At 53.8% G+C, this 22478-nt stretch overlaps 1 protein-coding gene across 3 annotated transcripts in view; it reads left to right on the top strand.

Annotated features, from left to right (window-relative positions):
* HSPA12A (heat shock protein family A (Hsp70) member 12A) overlaps positions 1 to 22478 on the top strand; it is a 130424-nt gene that overhangs the window by 95313 nt on the left and 12633 nt on the right. For all 3 annotated transcript variants that reach the window (XM_016142495.2, XM_016142499.2, XM_016142497.2), the window contains 5 exons: positions 5520 to 5605; positions 6497 to 6624; positions 9544 to 9730; positions 11720 to 11824; positions 14735 to 14851. In XM_016142495.2, coding sequence (XP_015997981.1) covers positions 5520 to 5605; positions 6497 to 6624; positions 9544 to 9730; positions 11720 to 11824; positions 14735 to 14851 — 623 coding nt within the window. The remainder of the gene's footprint in view (positions 1 to 5519; positions 5606 to 6496; positions 6625 to 9543; positions 9731 to 11719; positions 11825 to 14734; positions 14852 to 22478) is intronic.

Raw genomic sequence — 22478 nt, 5'->3', positions numbered from 1 at the left:
CCCGGGTCCTCTCTTACTGGGGCATCTCATCTCCTCAAGCAGCCGGGAGGCGGTAACCGAAAGATGCCGCCCAGTGTCAGCCCCCCGCTCTTGGCCTGTGCCTGGTGCTGTGGTTTTTGCTGCTGTAAATGCTCGTTTCTATAATTATTATTTAGCATTTGGAGAGCAGCTATTTCACACTCAGTATTCTTTGCAGCCAGAAGGGTCTCCCAGTTCATGCCAATAAAATTTCCATTTAGTCTGGACATCAACCACGACGATTTAAAAAAAAAAAAAAAAACCCATAAATTATTTACTGAAATGGAAGTTCGGCTTACGGTAATAATGCATTAGTTCAGCTAGCCGTGAAGCCTGTAACAGGGTAATAAAAAATTTTTATTTTCCTTCTTAAAAGATATTTGCCAGTGACCTACATGTGACCTTGAGCTGATCAATTTTCAAAGATGACACTGCAGGACGAGCATGTAAAGGAGAGAGAGAGAGAAAGGAAGAGCTTTTTTTTTCAAATAGCCTGATTTTAAACAATTGTCAGCAAATACCTGTCAGCTCAGAGCCAGAAGGAGAAAAGGAGTGAAAAAGTATATATATTTATTGCAAATTTTTAATGCGTAAGGACTAACCCTTAAGAACCCTTTTGAAATTAATCTGATAGATACATTCATCTGGAAGCTAGCAAGAAGGCCTATTTGGAAAAGCTGGGGAGTCGCCATTGTCAAGACCGCCTGTCATTGCGCATAAGCCTGGAGCCTTGTGATGTAAAGGCAGGCCAGCGTTTCCCTCTTCATCTTTAAAAACGTTGTATTTGCGGAGCAGGATCGATTTTATGTACCTCGGAAAGTCTACGGTTCTGCTCACGGCCATTCGCTGACTAATGTCTGGAGCGGTAGAGTGCGACAAGCAAGTTCGTGAATCATGGCTGCCTTTGACATTCTCTTATCAGGACTGTTTTTTTACTTTAAGACTGTCTACTTTGATTAAAACCGTTAGAGCCAGGAGCAAATAAAAATGTGTCTGAATTTTATATGTCTCTCATTTTATAGCCGGAGCCCTGCTGAACCCTGCCTTTTAATTCTCACATCATGAAGGCTGGCGATGAGTATGAACCTAGCAAATTAAACTTGCTCCTCCTCAACTGCTTGGTTTGGGGCTCTCAAAAATCCTGTGGCAGAAGACTTGTTGGTTGTGTCACATTTTTTACGTATTTATATCTTCTACTTTGCTGTAAAAATATTTTCATTTATTTATATTTCTCTCTTGGGTGCAAAAAGTATTTCAAAAGTGACTTGGTTGAAGAATGTGTTGGGGGGTGGGTTCCAGGTTAAGAGTGGACCAGAAATACCCGCATCAACCTATTTTTATATGCACTAAACGAAAAAGAGATTGCACAATAAATATATAAGATAGAAGCGATGTTAAATTATCTAAAACTAATAACAAAGGAGACCTAACAATTATTCTCTGTTGGTTTACTGGAAAGTCTTAGGGTCTCTTCCTCCTTGGCTTAACCATAGTTAAGTAGCTGATAGTTTGCATTCTTAAAATGTTCAGTGTTTCTCTGATTCTCTGGTGTGAAATCAACTCTCTCTATTTTACTGCATTTCAGGGTAACTTAGTCATTGAAAGGGGAGATGCTTTGAGTGTCTATTCAACCTAGCTGGAATAGTGTAGGTGTTTCTTTAAACTCCAGATCCCTTGGCTCTGCCCTTGACTGCATTTCCCGGTAAGGTATTTTTCTTTAATCTCTTTTTCTTTCCATCAACTTCCTGTCTTTCAAGCATGCACTCTAAAAATCTCTACAGTTGTCAGGCTTTTGGCTTTGCCTTTCTCTTCCGCTCCCGATGTACGCGAGTCACCCTGTGTTTACCGAACTGGAATATCACATAGGTGGGAGCAGTCATGGGGCAGATGCTATTGTATTAGCTCTACAGAGAAGCGTAAACAGGACCGCGACTAATGACAGTCGGTATTTCTCACAGTGGATAGTGGCCTACATACAACTGGTAGCTGGTCGCACAGCATATACTTTGTACACACAGGCATTTCATGCATCAGTCCCCTCTTGTTGTCTGTTAGCTTAGATCTGTCAGATATCCTAGATCAATGGGTAATATTCCACTGACTCCGTTGTGTTTATTCCGAATCACTTACCTATTGAATGGAAGCTTTCGAGCTTGGTTGGGGCTATTAGCGCGTGAGTCAGGGCCTAAAGTACACTTTCCCGTATTTTTTCCCCAAGAATTTTTGAGCACAACTTTGACAAAGTTCTTCTCACTATAAGCTTTGTATATATCTGTGCTGGACTGATGCACTTTAAGCGGTGAATTATCTTTGATTTGGGATATAGAGAGCTATAGATGTGGGCATACGTGGTATGCATGTGTCTATAAAAATGTCGCCCCACCAGACCTTTGCAGACCGGTTTTAAACCATTGCACGGCATAGCTGCATTTTAATTTCTGATGGAAAAAGTCTGTGAAATTCAGTTGCCTCTAGGCCTGGCTGAGTGATCAGCAAGCCAGATGATTTATTTGGTACCTAACAGGGTGTGTGTGTGTGTGGGGGGGGAAGGGGATGGGGGCTGGGGTAGGGGTGGGGAGGAAGGTACAGAGAGAAACCCCTAGAACCCTTAGTTCTTGCCGTTAAATATCCTGGCCTCCTCTGGGGGCCCAAGGCATGTGTTCAGTGTGTGGCCCAACAAATGCTATTTTACAAGTCAGTGGGACATGCTCTGAGACGGGCAGAGTGATGGGATAATTAGAACTGAGTAGACAGTGGGGTGGACGGTTTGTCTGCCCATAATAGCTTGTTTGCTAATCGCCAACACCAGATTTTCTGGGCAATTAGACATTTGGTTTCTTCCAAGACCTTCTGTGCAAATGCGGACACATGGCCGCAGGGCTTCCAGGTAGCAGGTGGAGGGAGAGGTGGCTCCCAGCGCAGGATGGCAGCTCTGCAGGCTGCCCAAGAAGCCGTGGGCAGGGCAGCCTTCCTGCCAACAGGTGGAAAGGATCCTCGGGCTGGGCCTCCTAGTGGTCAGGCCAGGCCCCCCTTGCTTTTACGGAAGGGGGTGCCCTTGTCCTCGGAAATTAGCAGAGAAGGTGGAGTTGAGCAGGCTGGTCCAGCAGCCGGGCTTATGTCTCCAATCTCTTCTCGACAGCACTGAGCTGTGGGTGCTCATAAGAATGGGAAATCGCTTCCCCTCTCAGCTGTGCAAGTGGATTTATTTTAATACATTTTTTTTTATTGTGGTAAAATATGCATAATGTAAAGCTTGCCATTTTCAGCATTTTTAAGTGTATAAATCAGTGGCATTAATTACATCTACGGTGTTGTGCGACCATCACCACTATTTCCAAAACTTTTTCATCACCCGAAACAGAAACCGTGTTCCCCCTTCCTCCCACCCGCCAGCCCCCCCGTAACCTCTGATCTCTTTTCTGTATCTGTGAATTTGCCGGTTCCAGATATTTCCTATAAATGGAATTATACAGTTTTTGTCCTTTTGTGTCCAGCTTATTTCACTTAGCATAACATTTTCTAGATTCACCCATGTTATAGCGTGTATGAGAATTTCATTCCTTTTTATAACTGAATAATAGTCCATCACATGGACATATCATGTTTCATTTATCCATTCATGTGTCGATAGGTACTTGGGTTTGTTCCTACTTTTTGGTTATTGTGAATAATGCTGCAGTGACATTCACAGACACGTATCTGAATCCTTATCTTAAATTCTTTTGGGTAGACACCTAGGAGTGGAATTGCTGGGTCATGTGGTAATTCTATATTTCACTTTTTGAGGAACCACCGAACTGTCTTCCACAGCGGCTACGCCATTTTGGATTCCCACCCGATAAATACGAGGGTCTCAATTTCTCCGCATCATTGCCAACATTCATTATTTCTCTTTCTTTTTTATCACGGCCACCCTAGCGGGTGTGAAACACTATGTCACTGTGGCTTTGATTTGCATCTCTCCGATGACTGCCGATGTTAAGCATCTTCTCACGTGCTCATTGACCGATTGTGTACCTTCTCCGGTGCCAAGTCCATGTCCTCCGCCCAGCAGGTCGATCTTTCGCCTCGGTACTCACTCGCTTCTGCCCTTCGCTCCCGGAGGTTGGAACGGAGCTCTGTCAGGAGACCACACACCTACAGTGGGGGGAGGCGTCAGTGCAGAGCTGAAGCATCACGTCCACCCCATCCTGATTCATTTCCTTCTCTCAGCTTGTTTGGCATCCACTGTAGCGATGCTGTTTGATTGAGTTCTCATCAGGCAGGGAAAAAAAAAAATCAGTGAGCGCGTGGGATTCGCCCCGGTGGTTTGACAGCAGAGGCAGAAGGAGCTGCTCCTCAAGCTCCTCTCGTAGCAGACAGGCCTTCTTCAGACACCCCATACCCCCCGCCACCCCCGCCCCGGCTTTCCTTGACCTCAAGTATCATTTCAGCAAATTACCCACTTTTTCCTCCCAAGTATTAGGCTATGTGCTGAATGGAGCAGTATTTGCCGAGCACCCCGGATGGCCCCTGGGATTTGTAGGTACCCAGAGTCTGGCCCTCGTCTCCGCGGTGGGAGCCCGCAGTTCTCGGTCCGCTGCTCTGCTCGCTGGCCCTGCCAGCCCTGGGCAGCGGGCAGGGAGAGCCGTGCGGCGCTTCCAGCACCGACCAGGGACATTGAGACTTCACCTTGGGTGCTCACTCCTGGGGGAGAGCCGCTGGGCTGTGCCAAGGTTTCAAAACAAATATCTGTGCCTTGACTCATGAATAGCAAGAACAGCCGGGCAAATGACAGGATGATATTCGCGCTGCTTAGCTGTTGGCTCCTCTCCGGTTTGACCTTGATCTGTGGCGAGGCCCCATGTGCAGGGCCCAGGAGTTCTAATCTACCTGTCTCTATGCTGTGGTTTTTCTTCTTGCGTGTCAGAACCCTTCAACGTCACCGAAGAGAGACGAGTTCCCCAGGTGTGACAGGGCGCACGCCACAGGCAGGGAGGAGGAGATGCATGCGCTGACCGCGGACGTTCTTTCTAGAAGGTGCCCTCGTGTCCTGTTTTCCTGCGACAGGGGTTGTTAATCTTTGGGGTCCCAACACCCCTCTGGGAACCTAGGGCTGTGGATGCTCTTCCAAAAAAATGCATGTAGACATCTGCCATCGTCTCAGGTGGCTGTCGGTCACTCCGGTCCACACACAGAGGCTGGCTCTAGGGAAGGCAGGAGCTGGGGCGATTCGGGGGCCGGGCAGCGTCTCTGCTCGGTGGGAGTGGGGTGGCACAGAGTGAGAGGCCCGGTGGTCCCTGGGAGAAACGGAACGTCTCATTCGATCAAGGCGTAAGTATTGAATACAAGGGGCCGCCGACGCGGTGCCTGTAATTATGGTGGAGTCGGCCGTGCCCACCCCGTTGGGCGGCGTTCCCGAGGCGCCGGCGCCCTCAGGAGCGAAGCCGTGTGGCCCTCGTTTCTGCTCCCGGGGCCGGCCCCCACCACCTCTCAGGGGTGCACTTTGTCTTTCCTTTCAGAAACAGCCCCCACGTCTGCATATTCATCTCCGGCCCGGAGTCTGGGGGACACAGGGATCACGCCTCTGTCCCCTTCCCACATCGCGGTAAGAGATGCCTACGTGTGTGTGGGAGTGTGTGCCGATGACCTCGGCCTCTGGGTCTGCCCTCACGAGGCTGCTGGGCCGCCCCGCACGTTCACGGGTAGAGACCCACAGTCCCGCCTGGTATCAGCCATGCAAGCCCTACGGGAACAGCCTTAGAAAGATTCAGGGCTCAGAGAGTGTGAGGCATCTTCTGGGAAGGGAACAGCCACCTCTGGCCAGGGAATCAGTGAGAGGGAGTGGCTTCGTCGACTGCAGTTGATTGCGTTTTCCAGAGCTCGGTGGCCGTATCATTGCTTCTGCAATGGCTTGCCGGAGAGAGTCCCTGTGCGGGCATGCACCTGCAGCGAAGGGGCTGGGGACTGGGCCGTGGGTCCCACTCTCCCCCACGCTGAAAGGGTGGATCCAGTGGGCAGCTGTTCAAGGGGCTTCTGTGTATCCAGTCAGAGAGGGGTGCCGGGGGGCAGGGTGGCTTTGCATGGGCTGCTCAGATCTGGAAAGACCCCTGTGAGAACTTCAGAGCCACCACGAGGTAGGGGCAGCAGCTCGTCCTGGTTTTCCCGGAACCGTCCGGGTTTTATGTGGGAAGTCCCGCGTCCGGGGACTCTCTCGTCCTGAGAACCCTGGGAGGCATGGTCACCTACGGCCAAGCCCTGTGGTTCTCAAACTTTGCACCTTGAGCATTCTGTAACTAGCTGTGTCACCCACATGGATAAAGGGAGTGGTGGGCAGGCCGGAGGCAGGGGCCCTCTCCCCAGAGCTCACCATGTGGCCGACCGGGCCAGAATGTGGACTGTCCTTCTGTCTGCAGTGGGGGCACAGCCCGGCAGGGCAGAACCCCACCTGGGGTCTCTCGCACCTGCCCGCCATTTACCTTACTCGGTGCACCTGCAGAACGACGCGGACCCGAATGTCTCGGAGCAGCAAACGTTTCTCGTGGTGGTGGCCATCGACTTCGGGACCACGTCCAGCGGCTATGCCTACAGCTTTGCCAAGGAGCCAGAGTGCATCCACGTGATGAGGTGAGCGCCGTGGCGGGGAGGGGCATGTGCTGGTTCCAGTCACTATACCCGGGGAGACTCGGGCGCGGGCCCTGGGGGAGGGGAGAGGGATCAGTTCTGTGAGCAGGTGAATGGCGCGTAGTAGGCGGGTCCTGGGTTCTGGCTCATCTTGGCCCAAACTCACATTACCACTGTGGGCAAGCCGCTTCTCACCTCTGGGCTCCAGGTCTCTGGTCTGCAAAAGCGTTGATGTAATTCTGACCCAGTTGGTTTGAAAAGGGCCTGGACGCTGTGTTTGAAACCTGGCCAGGGTGACTGCAGTGTGCAGCCCGAGGGGGAGGCGCCGGTTTACAGACCGGCTGTGGTGGCCGAGATCCAGGCGCCGGCGCGGCCTCCTGCTGTGTGACTTTAGGCAGTGGCTGAGACTTCTAAACCTCAGCTTCCTCATCTATGAAATGGGCATAACGGCAGTACCTGCCTCCGAGGGTGTGTGTGCTAATGAAATCAGGGTTCCTGTCAAGCGTTTAGCACAGAGTGAAATGTAAGCGGGAAGGTACCCGTTCTTCCACGTAAAGAACAGTCATGGGATGACAGTGACCAGAGCAGAACACGGTGCCTGAGAAAAGGCAGAGTGTGGTGAAATTCAGCCAAGTGACTGAAGGGTCACCTGCAGCTGCCCTGGGTCTCCTGGAGCACGCTCTGTGCTCGGGACACCCCCTGCCCCTCGCCCCCCTGTGTGCGGCAGCTCAGCATGTCCTCACATCCACCCCAACCCCGTGTGACCGACTGTCTGTGAGGACCTGGTCTGTCCAGCACCAGCGCAGGCCGGCTCCCCTGTCTGGCCATGGGCCTCCGCAGAGTCTGCGACCCCCCCCAAAGCTCTGGGAGCCAGGCCTTTATCACCCTGGTTCTCCAAACCCAAAGATGGCTCTGATGATATGTTGTGACTGATAATTCCTTTAACTGGGAATAGTGGAAATTAGTGATCGCTCCCCGAGTAAGATTTTAGGCATTCTTATCCCATGCTGTTTAAAACACAAGTCATAATGAAAGCGATCCCCATCCCAGTGTTGGCTGAGGCCCCACCTTTCCTCTGGAAATGCAGACGTGACTCAGCTGAGGCCCCTATCCTAAGAGGCTCCAGACACAGAACGGCTGGTTCGCGTAGAGACCCTGAGGCCATAGGGCCCTCGGGGTTCAGGCCGGTTGAACCAGGGTTCTGTCTCCGGTTTGTTAGACAGATGCTATGAGGGCCTGCCTGCTCTGCTCTGCTCTGCTCTCCCTCATGAGGAAAAGAACATGCTAGTAAAAGCTAGAACCAGTGCTCATCAGTGTCTCTGAAGTTGTTTTAAGAAATGTTATTTACAAGGGATGTGGAGTGGAAAAAAAAACGGGCGGAAATAACTTTGTACTTGAGAGGGACTCTCGCAAGACACTAGAAGCGTTCAGAACCTCAGAGACGTTGTCTTAGTTATTGCAGAGATTTTGGAAGGAGCTTCTACCTGGATTTTATTTCAATCAGAACACAGTAGCGTAATCGTATACAGACCAACAAAGCTATGAATGAGAAGGTTTACTTTTTCCTATTTATATAGGCATGAAGGGATAAAAATTTAAAGGCAGAAACTCAGGTCATTACTGACATAAACGTCAGCGCTAACAGGAATGGAAAGTCCCTTTGTGAGGGGTTGTGTGCGGCGCGAACCCGTGGCCCAGGCGCTTGCGGCTCACGGCAGCTGCGCTGGAGACAGGAGAGCATCCTGGCCCCTGGGCAGCTGCGGCTTCTCTGCAGGGGCCCCAAAGGAGAGAGGAGCATCGGGTCACCTGCTCATCCACTCCCCTTCCTCGTCTCCTGCTTCCTATCTGAGAGGAGGAAGGAAGGCTCTCTGGGGCTCGGCCCATCCCCTGCCCTGCTCCATCGCCCCTGCCATCAGTTCCGGGATGTCGTCCCATAGCGTCTGTCTGTCTGCCTGCCTGCCTGCCTGCCTGCCTGTCTGTCTGTGTGTACCCACCCACCTTGCCCCTCTCCTGGCTCCTCTTCGGCACACGGCCCTGCAGGACATAGTCTCTTTCCTCCTTACTGTCCCGCCTTGTCCCTGCGGCTGTCACCCCAGCATGGAGGTGCCCCCATCAATTTCCTGCCTGGATCTCTTCTGTGAACTGCAGGCTTGCATCCTCAACCCCCCTCCCGGGAGTTCAATGCCAGCACATCCAACGGGAGCTCCCCCCGTTCCCTGCAGCCTCCTGCTTGGCCAGGGCTCCTGGTTTCTGTGACGGGTGCTCTCTCCTCTAGGTGCCCGAGCTCGAAACCTCCGGGGCGCCTTGGCTCCTGCCCACCACCGCGGTCATCCGCCTCAGTTCCCCCACTGCACGACTCGGCCCCCTTCCGTGGCTCTCTGCCCCTGACCAGGCTCCCTCCCTTCTGCTCCCCGATGAGGCCTGCGCGTCCTCCTCAGCGTCCTGCCTTCCTGTCTCCCTTCCCTTAGCCCGGCTTGCCCTGGTCAGCGGCAGCTCTGATTCTGCCATGCCTCTGCTCTAAATCCTTCAGTGGCTCCCCATCGCTCACTGATTAAATCTCAGACACTTCCGGGTATTTCCGGCCTGGTTCCAGCTGCCTTCCCAAGCTCGTTTCTCACGCTTCCCATTTGTACAATGACTCTTCTCATTTATACACTCGTTCTCTAATCCACACACCCTTTTAGTGTTCCTGGGAATACATGCCCACGCTCGCCCACCTCTGAGAGCCTGCAGCGTCCTTTCTTCATTCAAGATCCAGATGTCAGTCACTCGAGTCTGACCCTCGAGTGACAGTTGTCTGATCCTTTAAGTCTCTCCTGGGCCCTGAATGCTTCCCCTAGCACACCAGCTGACACCTCTGCCTTCTCTGCCCCTGGGGTTTCGAAAGAAGGCCCCACAACCTCTGCCTTTCCTTGGTGGCAGGCGATGGGAAGGCGGTGACCCTGGTGTGTCTAATCAGAAAACCCCAACCACCATCTTACTGACTCCCGAGAGGAAGTTCCACAGCTTTGGGTATGCCGCCAGGGACTTTTACCACGACCTGGATCCCAACGAGGCCAAGCAGTGGCTGTACCTGGAGAAGTTCAAGATGAAGCTGCATACCACGGGGGTAAGCGAGCCTCTCCCGGCCCCGAGTCCTCCACGCTGGACAGCCGAGTTCCTCCAGCCTTGTGGGGAACGGTTTTTCCAACCCGGGGGACCTTCAGGTTTCTCCCGAGCAGAAATTCACGTCCGTTTACCTTGATTTTAGAAACAGCTCGGAGCACACGGCACTTCTGAGGGATCCAGGGACTGGGGGCATTCGGGGCAGGGGTCAAGGTGGTGGCTGTTAACTAACCAGTTTGGAAGTAACCGCTTGCCCATTTACTCGTTAACGTGTGGGGAAGGGGGACGCTCAGGAAGTCGTGTGCCCAGTCATCGGAGGCCCAACCCCCGCAGCGGTCGCGCCCCCAGCACGCCAGCGTTGTGTGAGGTGCCCAGGTCGGTCGGGGCCCCTCCCTCGGGCTTCATGGAAAAGCCTGGGCCCCGGCATAGAATTGTATTCAGTGTAAGCACTTTATCTCATACATTTCCCTTCATTCTCGGCACGTAGAGATTCAGGCTGGTGATAATGTTTAGGACCATGGAGCCTGGGGACAAGCAACCTGGGTCGAATTGGCGCCTCTGCCGCCTTCAAGATACTCAATCCGAGTGTCTCACCTCTCTGTGCCTTGTGTTAGTTACCTGGTCTGTGAATTAGAGACACCGCTAGAGCCTTCTTCTTGGGGATGCTGTAAGGATTAAAGGGATCCAAATACACAAAGCTCTTAGCACCCTGCTGGTACTTCCGAAGTCTTAGTCAATTGCCAGCTCCTGTTATTCTTGCTTTCACTGGTCTGCAGTGAAGTGTTTGCAGATGACAAAACGGATACCGGGAACCCGCAGCCAGCGCCCTGCCGAAGCTTGGTGCTCAGGCCGCGGTTGTCTCTCTGTGAAGCAGGCCGAATTCTGTTGCAAATGCCTCGCTCCCATTTCACCCGATGGAATTCTGTGCTGAATTTCGGCTTGCGCAGGTGGAAGCCCAGAAATATTTCCAATTTGAATTTTTTAAAATTCTGAGCCTGTGGCTTCCTGGTGCTTGGCCACGTTTCCGAGCCTGGGAGCTGTCGCCCAAAAAAAGCTGGGGTGTCTTTGCTGAGTACCGGGGGTGGGTAGTGACTGGCTAGGAGGAGGGAGCGTGTGCGGATGGGTCAGGATGATTGACAGCCTCCATGAGGCTGGCGTAGTAGCTCGATGCCCCTTCACGCTCCAAAGGCAAAGCCTAATTACCTGGCCTGGATCAATCTGGATGCCCCACTGATATATATATATATATTTTTTCCCCTGGTAGTGATGAGCCTGTTGGCTCCGGGAGGCTTTCTCTGCCCATCCCCACCCCGCAGGGGCTTTTCTCATCATTTTTTAATGACTTCGGTCCATACAGCGTCTCGCAGAGCATCCTGCACTCAGCAGCTGCTTTCGCTTGTGGTGGAGGAAGGGAGGCAGTGATGCTCGGCTCCCAGTGGATTAGCAGCAAAAGCCTTAAAATAGGAGCTCTTCTATTTTGGTGACTTGGTTGGCAGCTCACTGGGAAATGAAAGCTTCACGTCTGTTCAGCATCATGCATGTCAGGGGGTTTGCATGGTTATGTAGGCCTCCGTTGGGGGGCTTCTGGGAGTAACCATGTGTGTCCGCGTGTGGAAATACCGTGTAGATGGCACCGGCAATGGCGACGGCTGCTTTTTCCCTCTCTGCCTGGGCTCTGTCGCCGCCCTGAAACCTCACTCTTAGAGGATCCAGGATAGAGAGGGAGAAAGAGGGAAGGGAGAGGGAGGGAGAATTGGAGGCGGGTCTGAAGGGAGCAGCCAGGGCCTCGGGTACAGCAAGCAGACAATGCTGCCAGGCCTGTTTTAGCGGGGGGCACGCTATCCCTGTCTGCCCCTCAAACACTGGGAAACACGACTGTGGCTCACCAGGGTCCCCAAAACTCCACATAGCAGTTCCCGAGGCCGGAAGGCACGTCTCTCCTCGGTCTTCTCACTGTTTTATCCCGCACCCCGCCCCCCCCCCCTCCCGCCAGGACCTCAATATGGATACAGACCTGACGGCAGCCAACGGCAAGAAAGTCAAAGCCCTGGACATCTTTGCGTATGCCCTGCAGTACTTTAAGGAGCAGGCGCTGAAGGTAGGTCACGTGGCCGTGCCCATGGCAGGCAGGGGTGGTGCACCTGCCAGCCAGGGGAGCAGGCGCAGCATGGAGGGAGAGAGTGTGGGCCTTGCAGGAGGGTCCTCCAAGGCTTAGACACAGCCGCCATACGACCCAGCAGTTCCACCCCTAGGTCCCTACCCAGAGAGCTGAAAACACTTAATCGTGCAGCAACTCGTGTGTGAATGTTTAGAGCAGCTGTAGTCATGGTAACTGAAAATCAGGAACCGCCCGCATGACCGTCAACGGACGGACAGGTAACTAAATGGGGTCTGTCCACTCGATGGAACATTACTGTGCCGTACACGGGAATGAGGTGCTGATAACGCCACGGCATGGAGGAGCCATGTAAACATTACGCTACGTGAAAGAGGCCGGACACAAAAGGCCACACGGGGTATGATTTCGTCGATATCCAAAGTCCAGACTAGGCAACTCCATGGAGACAAAAAGCAGGTTAGTGGTCGCCAGGGGCTGGGGAGGGCGGGCCTGAGAAGCGACTGGTAAAGGGAGCGGGTGTCTTTTTTGGGCGATGAAATGAGATAGTGGAGATGGTTGTTCAAACCTTGTCAATATAGGAAGACCCACTGAGCTGTGCACTTCAAAGGTGAATTTTAGGGTATGCGAATTATGTCTCGGTCAAAAAAAAAATGAAAAGAAAGAAAGACGGGGGACACACGTATCACCTGCGTGATCCTGGGAGCGGTGCTCAGCATCTCCGGTACCCACATTCTTCACCTGAGGAGGGAGACCAGTAACTCTGCCTCGCGGGTCACTTGATAGTCAACGAAATGACAGCCAGGAAGTGCCTTCCTCGGGGCCTGGCACAGAGTCAACGCTTGGCAAATGGCCGCTGCCGCCCCTCCGTCTCCTGCTCTAGTCCCACCACCCCGCCTTCAGAACGCGTGGAAGCAGCTGCGTGAGCGAGCCCCGCTTGGATCGCCGTCGCAAAGGTTTGTGCGGCGATGGCCCGGATTGCGGAAAACGGCTCATTTCCAAGTGGGATACGGCCGTCTCCCCGGTGTCCTCTCCCATGGGCGTGGGACGAGTGGGCGTAAATCAGATGATTCAAGAGCCTCGCATGGAGCTTTATGCAGAGACAATTAGCAAGTTCAGAAGCTTCTGGTATTATGTGATCACCGGAAGTGGAGGAGGGTAGGGGCAGGAGGTCACGCAGGTTCAAGGCTGGAGGGTGGTTGCGAACTCGCCGGCCCCGCCAGATGCTCCAGGAACCTGGCAGCACCTCCTCCCCGCAGGGAACCCGTGAAGACATTCCATGAAGAAAAACCGAGGAGTTTCATAGGAACTAGGGCCCTTCATCACAAGGCTGGCTGGTACTCGAGGGACGAAAGGATTCAGAGGCGGGAACTATTGCATGCCGGACCAGAATAAGCTAAAAGAGACGGTCTCAGCCATCCCGTGCATGAAGCAGCCTCCTCGTGCATGAGGAAAGCAAGCGAACGTGCACGGCCAACGAGAGCTTCGACTCACGCGAGGCTCCTTCCCCTCTGAGCTGTTCCCCGGCCACTGGTGAGCGGCTCATCCAGACAGCTTTCCATGCGGCCCAGGAACCCATCGTTCAGGTTTCGAGCCTCTTCCTGTTTAAAGCGTTTAAAATAGCCTGGATGGCAGTAGGTGTCATGCTTAGACTCCTTCCCAGCACACGTCACGACACTCGCCTGCTCGTAAAGTTCAATGCAGACCTGCAAGGAAATAAACATGATAGAGTAGAAGCAACAACAATAACAACAACAACAACAACAACAACTGTTTGTCTCATGTGGGCCCAAAGCAGAGATGTTTTTTAAAATGTTCGGAGTTTGCCGAATGTACTTGACACTAGCGAACGATACACACTTAAAAATGGCGAAGGCGGTAAATTTTACGTTATGTGTCTTTCGTCGCAATTGAACGTTATTTAAAAGACAAGGGGAAAAAAAAAAAGTTGACTGACCAAAGAGGAAGTTAATTCAGTGTGAGGGTCGGCCCCAAGATAACTATTTGAAACAGTAGGGAAAATGAGATACCCTTCAGGAAAAAAAAAAAAAAAAAGAAAAAGAAAAAAAAAAACCCCACCAGCCCGTGAATCTGAAATGAGTCCCCAGGGCCGACGCCGCGGCAGAAGCAGGTTTGCGCGTGTCCGGGTCGGACTGCAGGTTTGTCTGGCGGCAGCGGCGGGCGGAGGGGGAGGGGGAGGGAAGCGGCGGCGTTCCTCGGACGTCCTCGGGGGCCGCATGTTTCACCTTTCACCTTGCCACTCGTGCGTGCGTTAGTTTTCGTCCCCCGTCTACAGGTGGGAATGCTGAGGCAGGACTATCCCAGGGACGCGTTTGGCCTGCGTGGGCCTGGGGGGCACCTCCGAGGCTTCTGCCCATCCCACGCACCCACACGGTTCGGCCTTGACCGAGAGTCAAGGGCGGCGTGGTTCTCGCGTGGGTCACGTCGCCGTCCTCCCAGGGAAACTCCCGGGATGTGCTGGGCTTCCAGTAAGGTAAAGGACCGTGACTACGCTGGTGATTGCTGTCAGGTGTTAAGCATTACCGAGGGCCGTGCGCTGGTCTAGATCCGGGACCACCTGTAACAATTTAGTTAAGGCCTGTAGAGTCAAAAAGATGCTGCCCCGCCCCGGGCCTTAGTTTCCCATCTGTAGAAAAGGGGCACGGCTATAACCGCTCCCTAATGGTGTTCTTGGATGGATTGACGAGGGTGAGGTGTGTCACGGGCTTAGCAAGGTTGACGCGGAGTAAGCTCTCAGTAAGTGTAGCTCTTGGAAATGATCAGTCCTCCCAACAACCCTACGAGTTCATGGCCAGGAAGGCTGGATTCTCAGCGAAGCCCCAAGAGGACCAGCGGTGCCCACTGGACGTGCTGTGCTTCCCTTGGCTGTAGGAGCTGAGTGACCAGGCCGGTTCGGAGTTCGAGAACTCGGACGTCAGATGGGTCATCACTGTGCCTGCCATCTGGAAGCAGCCTGCCAAGCAGTTCATGAGACAAGCTGCCTACCAGGTGAGTTGGCGGGGGAGGGGGAGGCGGAGGGGAGCAGCGGACGGGGGCCCAGGATGCCCACGATGGTGACTGTCACCCGGTCAGCTGTCCCCCAGCATTCGCAGGCTTCCTTGGGAGGCGTCTAGGGGTTTCCCACAGGCAGGGGGACTGGCGGCCGAGGTCAGACTGACCAGAGGGAGGGGCGCGTCCTGGGGGCTAGGATTCCAGACTGCGTTCTGAGACAGGTCTCTGTGGGTGAATAAAATCGAGAACTTTAAGTAAAAGGCTTGGGGATGAGACTATTGGAAGAAGGAAGGAATAAAGACAAAGCCAAGGGCTGTGAGCCAGGCAGACCAGCTTGGCGTGGAGGCCGAAAGCTGCACACACGCAGCTGAGAAATAAAGGAAGCCCGATGCTGCTCTGCGCAGTTCACGTGATGCCCACGCGGGAGCACGTAGGGTCGCCCCAGAGAGGGGCGAGGGCGGTCGCGCCGGCACGGCACCAGACACCTGCATGAGGGCAGTCGCATGGCTCGGGAGCGCGCTGGTGGACAGAATGCCATGGGGACAGAGCACTCCAGGGCTAATGGCCAGCCCGTCCCTTGTGGGCACCTGGGGGCACCGCCCGTGCCACAGACCCTCATGCCCTCACTCTGTTTACAGACAACTAGTGTCACGATGGGGCCTCCACGAGGGTCCGAATGCATGGCCGCGATGGCTGGCCATACTGACCTTCGGTTCTGATCCCGGGACAGAGCTGGCTCCGGGGCGCTTAACCCCTGGGTTTAATGAACACCCGCCCCGGGGCCTGGCTCAACTCTCTGTGCCCCGAAAATCAGTTTTTTAATATTAAAAATTATTGGGGTGACACTGATGAATAAAATCACTGGACGTCAATTTTCGGAGTCATCAACCTGAGCTGGGCTGGAGAAAGTCTCCCAGGGAATGGATGTCCTCTTGCCCACCGCCATGCCCCTCAGGTGACAGCCACCTTCCCCAGGGGACATATCTCTGATGTTGAGCTTGTGGCCACACGTATGAACCTTTCCTTTGAAAACACCCACCGAATCCACGCCGAGCACGGGAATATAGTAAACTGGCCGTGGGCACACGGGTGTCATGAATCCTACTCCGTGCTTGAGGCTTTACCCCCGGTGGCAGGTAGAGTTCAAGGAAGAGCATTGTCCCCTCCCCTCGCTCTCCTCTGTTCCCTTTCTTCCGTCCCCGGCCCCAGACTGTCTCCTCTGCTCTCCCATTCCTCTGTTCAGCGTGAGAATCTGGCTCAGTCTGTGGATCTGCCAAAAATAGATTTGTTTTCATAGAGATGAAGGAAGAGAGTGGAAGTTCCAAAAAGAGACAACTTTTTTAAAAAAGAAGCAACACACACACACACACACACACACACACACACACACACACACACACACTGCAGCTGTTCACAGACGCCCTGGGCATCGTGGAGCTTTTCCAGGGTCTCCGCCTTCGGGCAGTGGCCAAGGACGGGACAGCCAGCCACGGCTGTCTGTGAAGACGCAGCCCAGCCTTCTGAGTTTTTCCCAGGAAGGATACTCAAGATTTGTGGCTTTGACTCACATTTTCCAGCCCACAGGAAGACTTCAGCAACAAATGGGTGACCCGGAAAAGGGCCAGTTCTTATTTTTAGCCTGAAAAAGAAAGAGGTGCAGCGACCGACAGCTCTGTCAGGGCTGTTGGAGCTCTGGGCTGCCTTTCCCGAGAACAGGGTAGGGTCCCTGAGAGGGTGGGAGCTGGGGGTGGGAGGTGGGGGAAAGGCCCCTTACACTAGAGCGGCCGAGAACAGACGGAAACCAGGAGGGGGACTGGGGTGGCATCCTCTGGGGTTTGGCCGAATCAGACTGGCACCTCAGAGAGCAGAAGGGTCCGCAGGTCCCAGCCAGGGCGGGTGTGACCAGCATTTGTGGACGTGGGGAATTTGCTTTCTGAAGCCTGACGATGCGCTCGCTGCAAACGGGCCATCCTCTCAATACCAGCTCGCTTTTACCTGGCGCAGTGTTTGTGCAGCTTAATTTCTGGCCCTTTCGTAATTCCGATTTGATACTTGTGCTCAGTTTTCAGTCAGTGCATGGGTTTCAGGATGTCAGGGACCCTTCAGCATTCATTCATTTATTCATTAAATCTCTGCTGGGGCCTTCCTGGTGCCAGGGCCATGGTAGGCGCTGGAGTCATAGCCTGTGCGACCATTACAGGGGCCCTGCCCCAAGCTGCTTGCAGCTGAGGGGTTCACTAATGCCTTTCGTACTTCTGGGAGAGGGCAGAGGGGTGTTAGGGGCACAGTTGCTTTGCCGACTTCTTTGTGGTCCATTTAGCCTGTCTTCTGGAAGAGTCAATGAAGCTTCCTACTGGGTGGCCAAAGTAAGCATCTCCCCAACTTCCCCTCCTCACGCCCTCCCCCATTTATTGAACAGAATCAGAAAATTGTGTGCCTGCGATCGTTGTTTTTGTGCATAAACTTGACTGAGTCAAGGGGCACCCCGATATTTGGTCAAACATCATTCCGAGTGTTGCCGTGAAGGCGTTTTGGGATGAGATTAACCTGTACGTCAGTGGACTGAAGAAGCACACTGCCCTCCCTAAGGTGGGTGGGCCTCGTGCAATCCGTTGAAGGCCTGACTAGAACCGAAGGCTGAACCTTGCTGGAATAAGAGGGAGTGCCTCCTGCCGGCTGGCCCCCAAACTAGGACATTGGCTTTTTTCCTGCCTTTGGACTCAAATAGGAGCATCGGCTTTTTCTGGGCCTTGAGCCTGCCGGCAAGGGGACTACACCGCCATCGTCTCTTCTGGTCCTCCAGCATGCTGGCCGCAGACCTCCAGACTTGTCAGTCTCTGTAATCGTGTGCTCCAGTTCTCTTTATATATGTATATATGTCCTACTGGTTTTGTTTTTTTTTTTTTCTGGAGAACCCTAATATAGAACCTGAGCAAAAACCGCAGTTCTTGGCCCAGACAGCTTCTGAGATCTGAGCATGCCCACCAGTCCTTCCAGCCAAAGTGCTGAGGGTCATCATCCTGGCTTCCGGCGTAAGAGCCGGAAGGATGAGGTAGGATGCTTAGGGCAGCTGGGAAACTGGTCCCATCCAACCTGCTTGTGGGTAAAAATGGAGCCCCTCCTCCCAGGCCTATTGCAGATTTCCTGAACCCAAGTTCACGGTGCAGGTCTGTGGGGTGTCTGAGCTTCCCGTACTACCGGCCTGGTGGAGGAGGAAGAAGCCTGGATGCAGAGCGGAGATGAGGCTCTGGGCAGCCTCTCCCATGGGCCGGGCAGGCCCAGAGTGGATGGTTTCGGGGTTCTGCTTAGAGGTGTGGCATTTACTGCCAGTGTGGGCTGCAGAGCACTTTACAAAGTACAATCTCACCTGTGAAACTCCAAAATCTTTGCTAGTGTCAAGTGCTTGTTGCAAAAAAGTTAAATCTCTTTTCTAATTCACAGCCTCAGGGCACCTTTAGACTCTTGAAGAACACCAGAGAAAGAACCACTGATCCTTCTGAGGCTTATTAAGAGAACGAGAACGGGGAGGGAGTTCCACCGAGTCTTGAGGGCTTCACGGATAGGAAATAGACCAGTTTGTTTCTAGAGGCATTTTGCCTAAAATGTGTAACTCTAGTAGGTTAAATAAATGCCGTTCGCTTCCATACGACGATCTCATCTGACATGGAGTTGCAGCTTGCAAGTACCTCCCTTTCTGAACAAACTGCAGTGAAAAATAATCACACGAAGAAAAAACCAAACAAACAAAACCACCACGCCATGACACATGGAACCAGCGCAGCTGCAGCCCTCTGCGGCTTGACGCCGGGCCAGCAGAGCACTCAGCCATCTGCCTGCTCTTCTCCACTGTGAACACGGTCCCTGGCGGACCGTCCGAGCTGACAGCAGGGCCAGGGAGCAGAGAGTGGGTGTAGACGCCCACATTCCTGGCCTCCCTGGAGTCACCCACCTGCTGCTCCTCCCCAGGGGAGCTCATAACTCCGAAGCAGCATACAACGATAGCGTTCCCGCTGCCCCAGATTCGTGGGGGAGTCAAGTGGGGTGGCGTGCTCTCGGTTCCGACACTTTCCGCTTGTGAAAGCCCTAGCTCACATCGGTGGAATGCTCACTCTCGTTCCGTGTTGCAGAGATGAGGGCCAGGAACCTGCAGAATAAAGGCTGGCTGGAAGGATGCTCGATTCATTCATTGAGCAGCTCTCTGCTAAGTACCTACTGTGTGCTATGGACCTGACTGCTGCCCTTAGGGAATGTACCACCTTGCAGGAGAGGCCAGACGTGTCTGCATGGGCCCCAGTAAAAGGAGAGCTCACAGTGGCACAGTAGCCATGAGATCCAAGCTCTACAGGCAGAATTAGCAAAGGCCAAGAGAGAGCCCTCTTCTGGTCCAGTTGCCCCTGGTCTGATCCCAGGCAGATAGACCCCCAGGTATCTTGACAGCTGCTGGGCAGAGGGCTTCTGCTAAGAAGACGGCTAGAGTTCATGCACACAAAGCTTACATTTCCGGGCACTGGACCCTCCTGCTTAGAGATGAAGACAGCTGGGGTTGGGAGTCTGGCGGGTTCACTAGTATTTCCTCCTGTTCTTGGAGTCCACAGGCACCCTGGGACCCCTCCTGGGGAGATCAAATCTGCATAGAGCCAGCTGCTTCCTCTGGCCTCTATCCCTCAGCTCTTCACTGTGGGGACACAGCCTTCCACACTCGCTGGGGAGCTGGACAGGGGCTGGTTCAAGCAAAGGAGTGTGGTTACTTTGTCTTGGGTTTCCGAGACCCTGCCAGGCCACTCTCTCACCTTGCCTTTTCCTACCCTCTTGTTTGGGGTCCTCTTCACCCTCACTCCCCGTCTGCATCGTCTCCTGGGGACCACGGGGAACGCCCCGTGGAAACGGGTCCAAGCTTTCGCCGTGGAGCCGCGGCCAGCCCAGCTGGGGAGGGACAGGCGGAAGGCCCCCTGCTGAGGGGTGCAGCCGTGCTGTTTCGGGCACCCAGGTCGGCCTGGGTGTCTTCACGTCTTCGGGGTGTGGGAGCATCCTAGTGGGGGATCATCTCGGTCGCATACCCGGTACCTGTGGACACACAGAGTCGTGTAATATTCCTCGAGGCTCTTCACTCCTCCGGACTTTTTGACTTGATTTTTCCGCGTAGATATTTCCATCTAAATCTGAGTTCCCGCTCAGAGTTCGAGGCAGGGCGTGGAGAAGAACGGGTTTCCTTCCCGCGCTTCCGTCACGTTGCCCCCCGCCAGGCCCAGCCCCCCGTTGCTCTTCACGGCCACATGAGGGCCGCCCGGCGGGCTGACACCCCAGTGGGGCCCGATGACAGCAATGTGCTTTTCAGGTGGGCACAGCTTTGCCTTCCCTCCTTTCCTCGGAGTCCCGGGGCGCTACTCTGGCTCTCCGCCCACCCCACCTCTCCCCCAAGTTCGTCTTCCATTCCGAGCTTGGAGGAGGGGCCGACACATCTGGGCCCAGCTGTTCCTCCGTGGCTCGTTTTTCCTCCGGGCCTGGGAGCTTCTGCTCTAGGAGGACTAAGGGGCTCCTCTTGGTCTCATTTGGGATGTTGTTCTTCCGAGATCCTGGGGGCGAAGGTTCAGATGTGGCTCTTCAGGCGTATCACCCTGTCCTTTCATTGGGCCCTGTAACCTCAGCTACCTTTGTACCAATGGTGTCCTGTAATTTTTTATTTTCAATTATAGTCGGCATGCAGTTTCATATTAGTTTCAGGTATACGACATCGTGATTAGACATTTCTGTGCCTTATGAAGTGATCATCACCCTGATAAATCTAGTACCCACCTGACTCCATATAGAGTTTTAACAATATTATTGACTATATTCCTTTACATCCCCATGATTGTTTTGTAACTACCCATTTGCACATTTTAGTCCCTTCCCTTTTTCACCTGCTCCCCGAACCCCTTCTCCTTTGTATCTATGAGTTTGTTTTGTTCTTTAGATTCCACATGTAGGTGAAATCATATGGCATTTGTACCAAGGGTGTCTAAGGTGACCCTGTGAGGAACTGAGGCTGGCGGTGGGGACTTTTAACCCCTTGAATGGGAGTAGTGGGAAATCTCATCACAGCGTCTGGGTCTTGTCAGTGGCCAGTTGACCACGTCAGCTAACAGCAGACCCCGCCTCTGACCCGGGGACTGAGCCTATGGCCAAAGGTGCCGCCCACGTGGCTGGCCACAGCCGAGGGCACAAGGCAGTGAGGCGGATTTCTCGTGGACGGTTCCGTCCGGTTTTATAAAGTCGGTCTTCCAGAAGGGGTTCTCCTGCTTGAATGCACATCACTCAGTATTGGCAAAGCAGGGATTTTCAGTCCGCTACCTGCGGATGGTATCTCAAGAGGACATACTTCATGGGCTCATTTTGGATATGGTTACTTTGGAGAACTTCCAGGTGCAGGTGGGGGCAGCGGCCGCTCTCTCAGAGTCGGCAGGGAGAGAGCGTACCTTTAAGCCAGGTGAAGTGGCAGCAGTAGAGGCACCAGGGGGTTTTGCCCAAGTCCAACGTCCTGGGCCCCACTGCGGTGACTGGAGTCATGCAGAGCGGAAGAGCCGAGAACTGAGAACGAGCCGGTCTGCAAGGCACGAGGCCAGGACCTGGGCCGGCTCCGCCACTTGGGGTTGGACACCTTTGAGCCTAAGACTTTTGGGTTTTAGTACTGAAGGTCCTGTGCTCCAGGAAACCCAGGACAGTCGGTCACCTGACCCCTCCGAGCCTTGCTTTTCTTTCTGCATGAAGTGGTGAAGTTAGACAGAAGGTCCTTCGCATTTCTAATAATCTAACCTGACCCCCGTCTCCTCCCTGCCCCATAATGGAACCTCCCAAGCGCCTTCCGTCTGTGACTCCAGGCCGACCTTCTGTTCCTGCTCCACTTAACCTGGGCCTGGCGTAGAACTGGGGGCCTTCTACCAAGTGGGTGTGGCATGAGGACAGCATCCCGAAGTTGCCTAGGATACAGGAACAAAGGCAACAAACACTGTGGTGACAGGAACGAGGTGCACTTTTATTTTCCATCACACTGCCGGCAGCCAAGGAAATCCCGTGGGCTGGGACAGCTTGGACAAGCAGGAGAGGCCCGGGGCTTCAGTTCAAGGCCAGGAGAGGTGGACAGGGACCCGGCAGAGGCCAGCCGGGCTTGTTTCTCTGAGCACCCTCGGAAGGGTGGTCCCAGAGCCTCCTGGGCTGGCCCTTCTTAAGGTCCGGAGGGACTGTGACTGGAACAAGGCAGATGTCACGAGCAGAGCATTTCTGCTATTAAAGGGATAAAGGCCTTGAACGAGGTAACTGCCAGCTGCCTTCCCACATGGCTCCAGGAAAGGGTGGCTGTGTGGTGTTCCAGGGGGTGCTCTCACCTGGAGCCCTCCAGGTCAGACTCCCATGCCGCACAATCGGATGCTCGCCTAGCTGAGGTCCAGCGATGGGCCATTTGCTTCCTAGGCCAACAGTGCCTGGGGGTTACTCTGACTCACTCAGACTGGCCTATTATAATCAAAAACAGACCATCTACCTGCTCTCCTATAACGGTTTTCAAAATTTGGGGGCCCTTCCCCTTCATGCTTCTCAGTTCTGGGCTAAACAAGCCCCAAATGCAAGAGACCCCGTGGTCTGAGAGCCT

Source organism: Rousettus aegyptiacus, unplaced genomic scaffold (genome assembly GCF_014176215.1).
Source record: "Rousettus aegyptiacus isolate mRouAeg1 unplaced genomic scaffold, mRouAeg1.p scaffold_m13_p_6, whole genome shotgun sequence".
NCBI lineage: Eukaryota > Metazoa > Chordata > Mammalia > Chiroptera > Pteropodidae > Rousettus > Rousettus aegyptiacus.
Note: the sequence above shows the minus strand (reverse complement) of the source record. Positions and strands in the feature narration are given on the sequence as shown.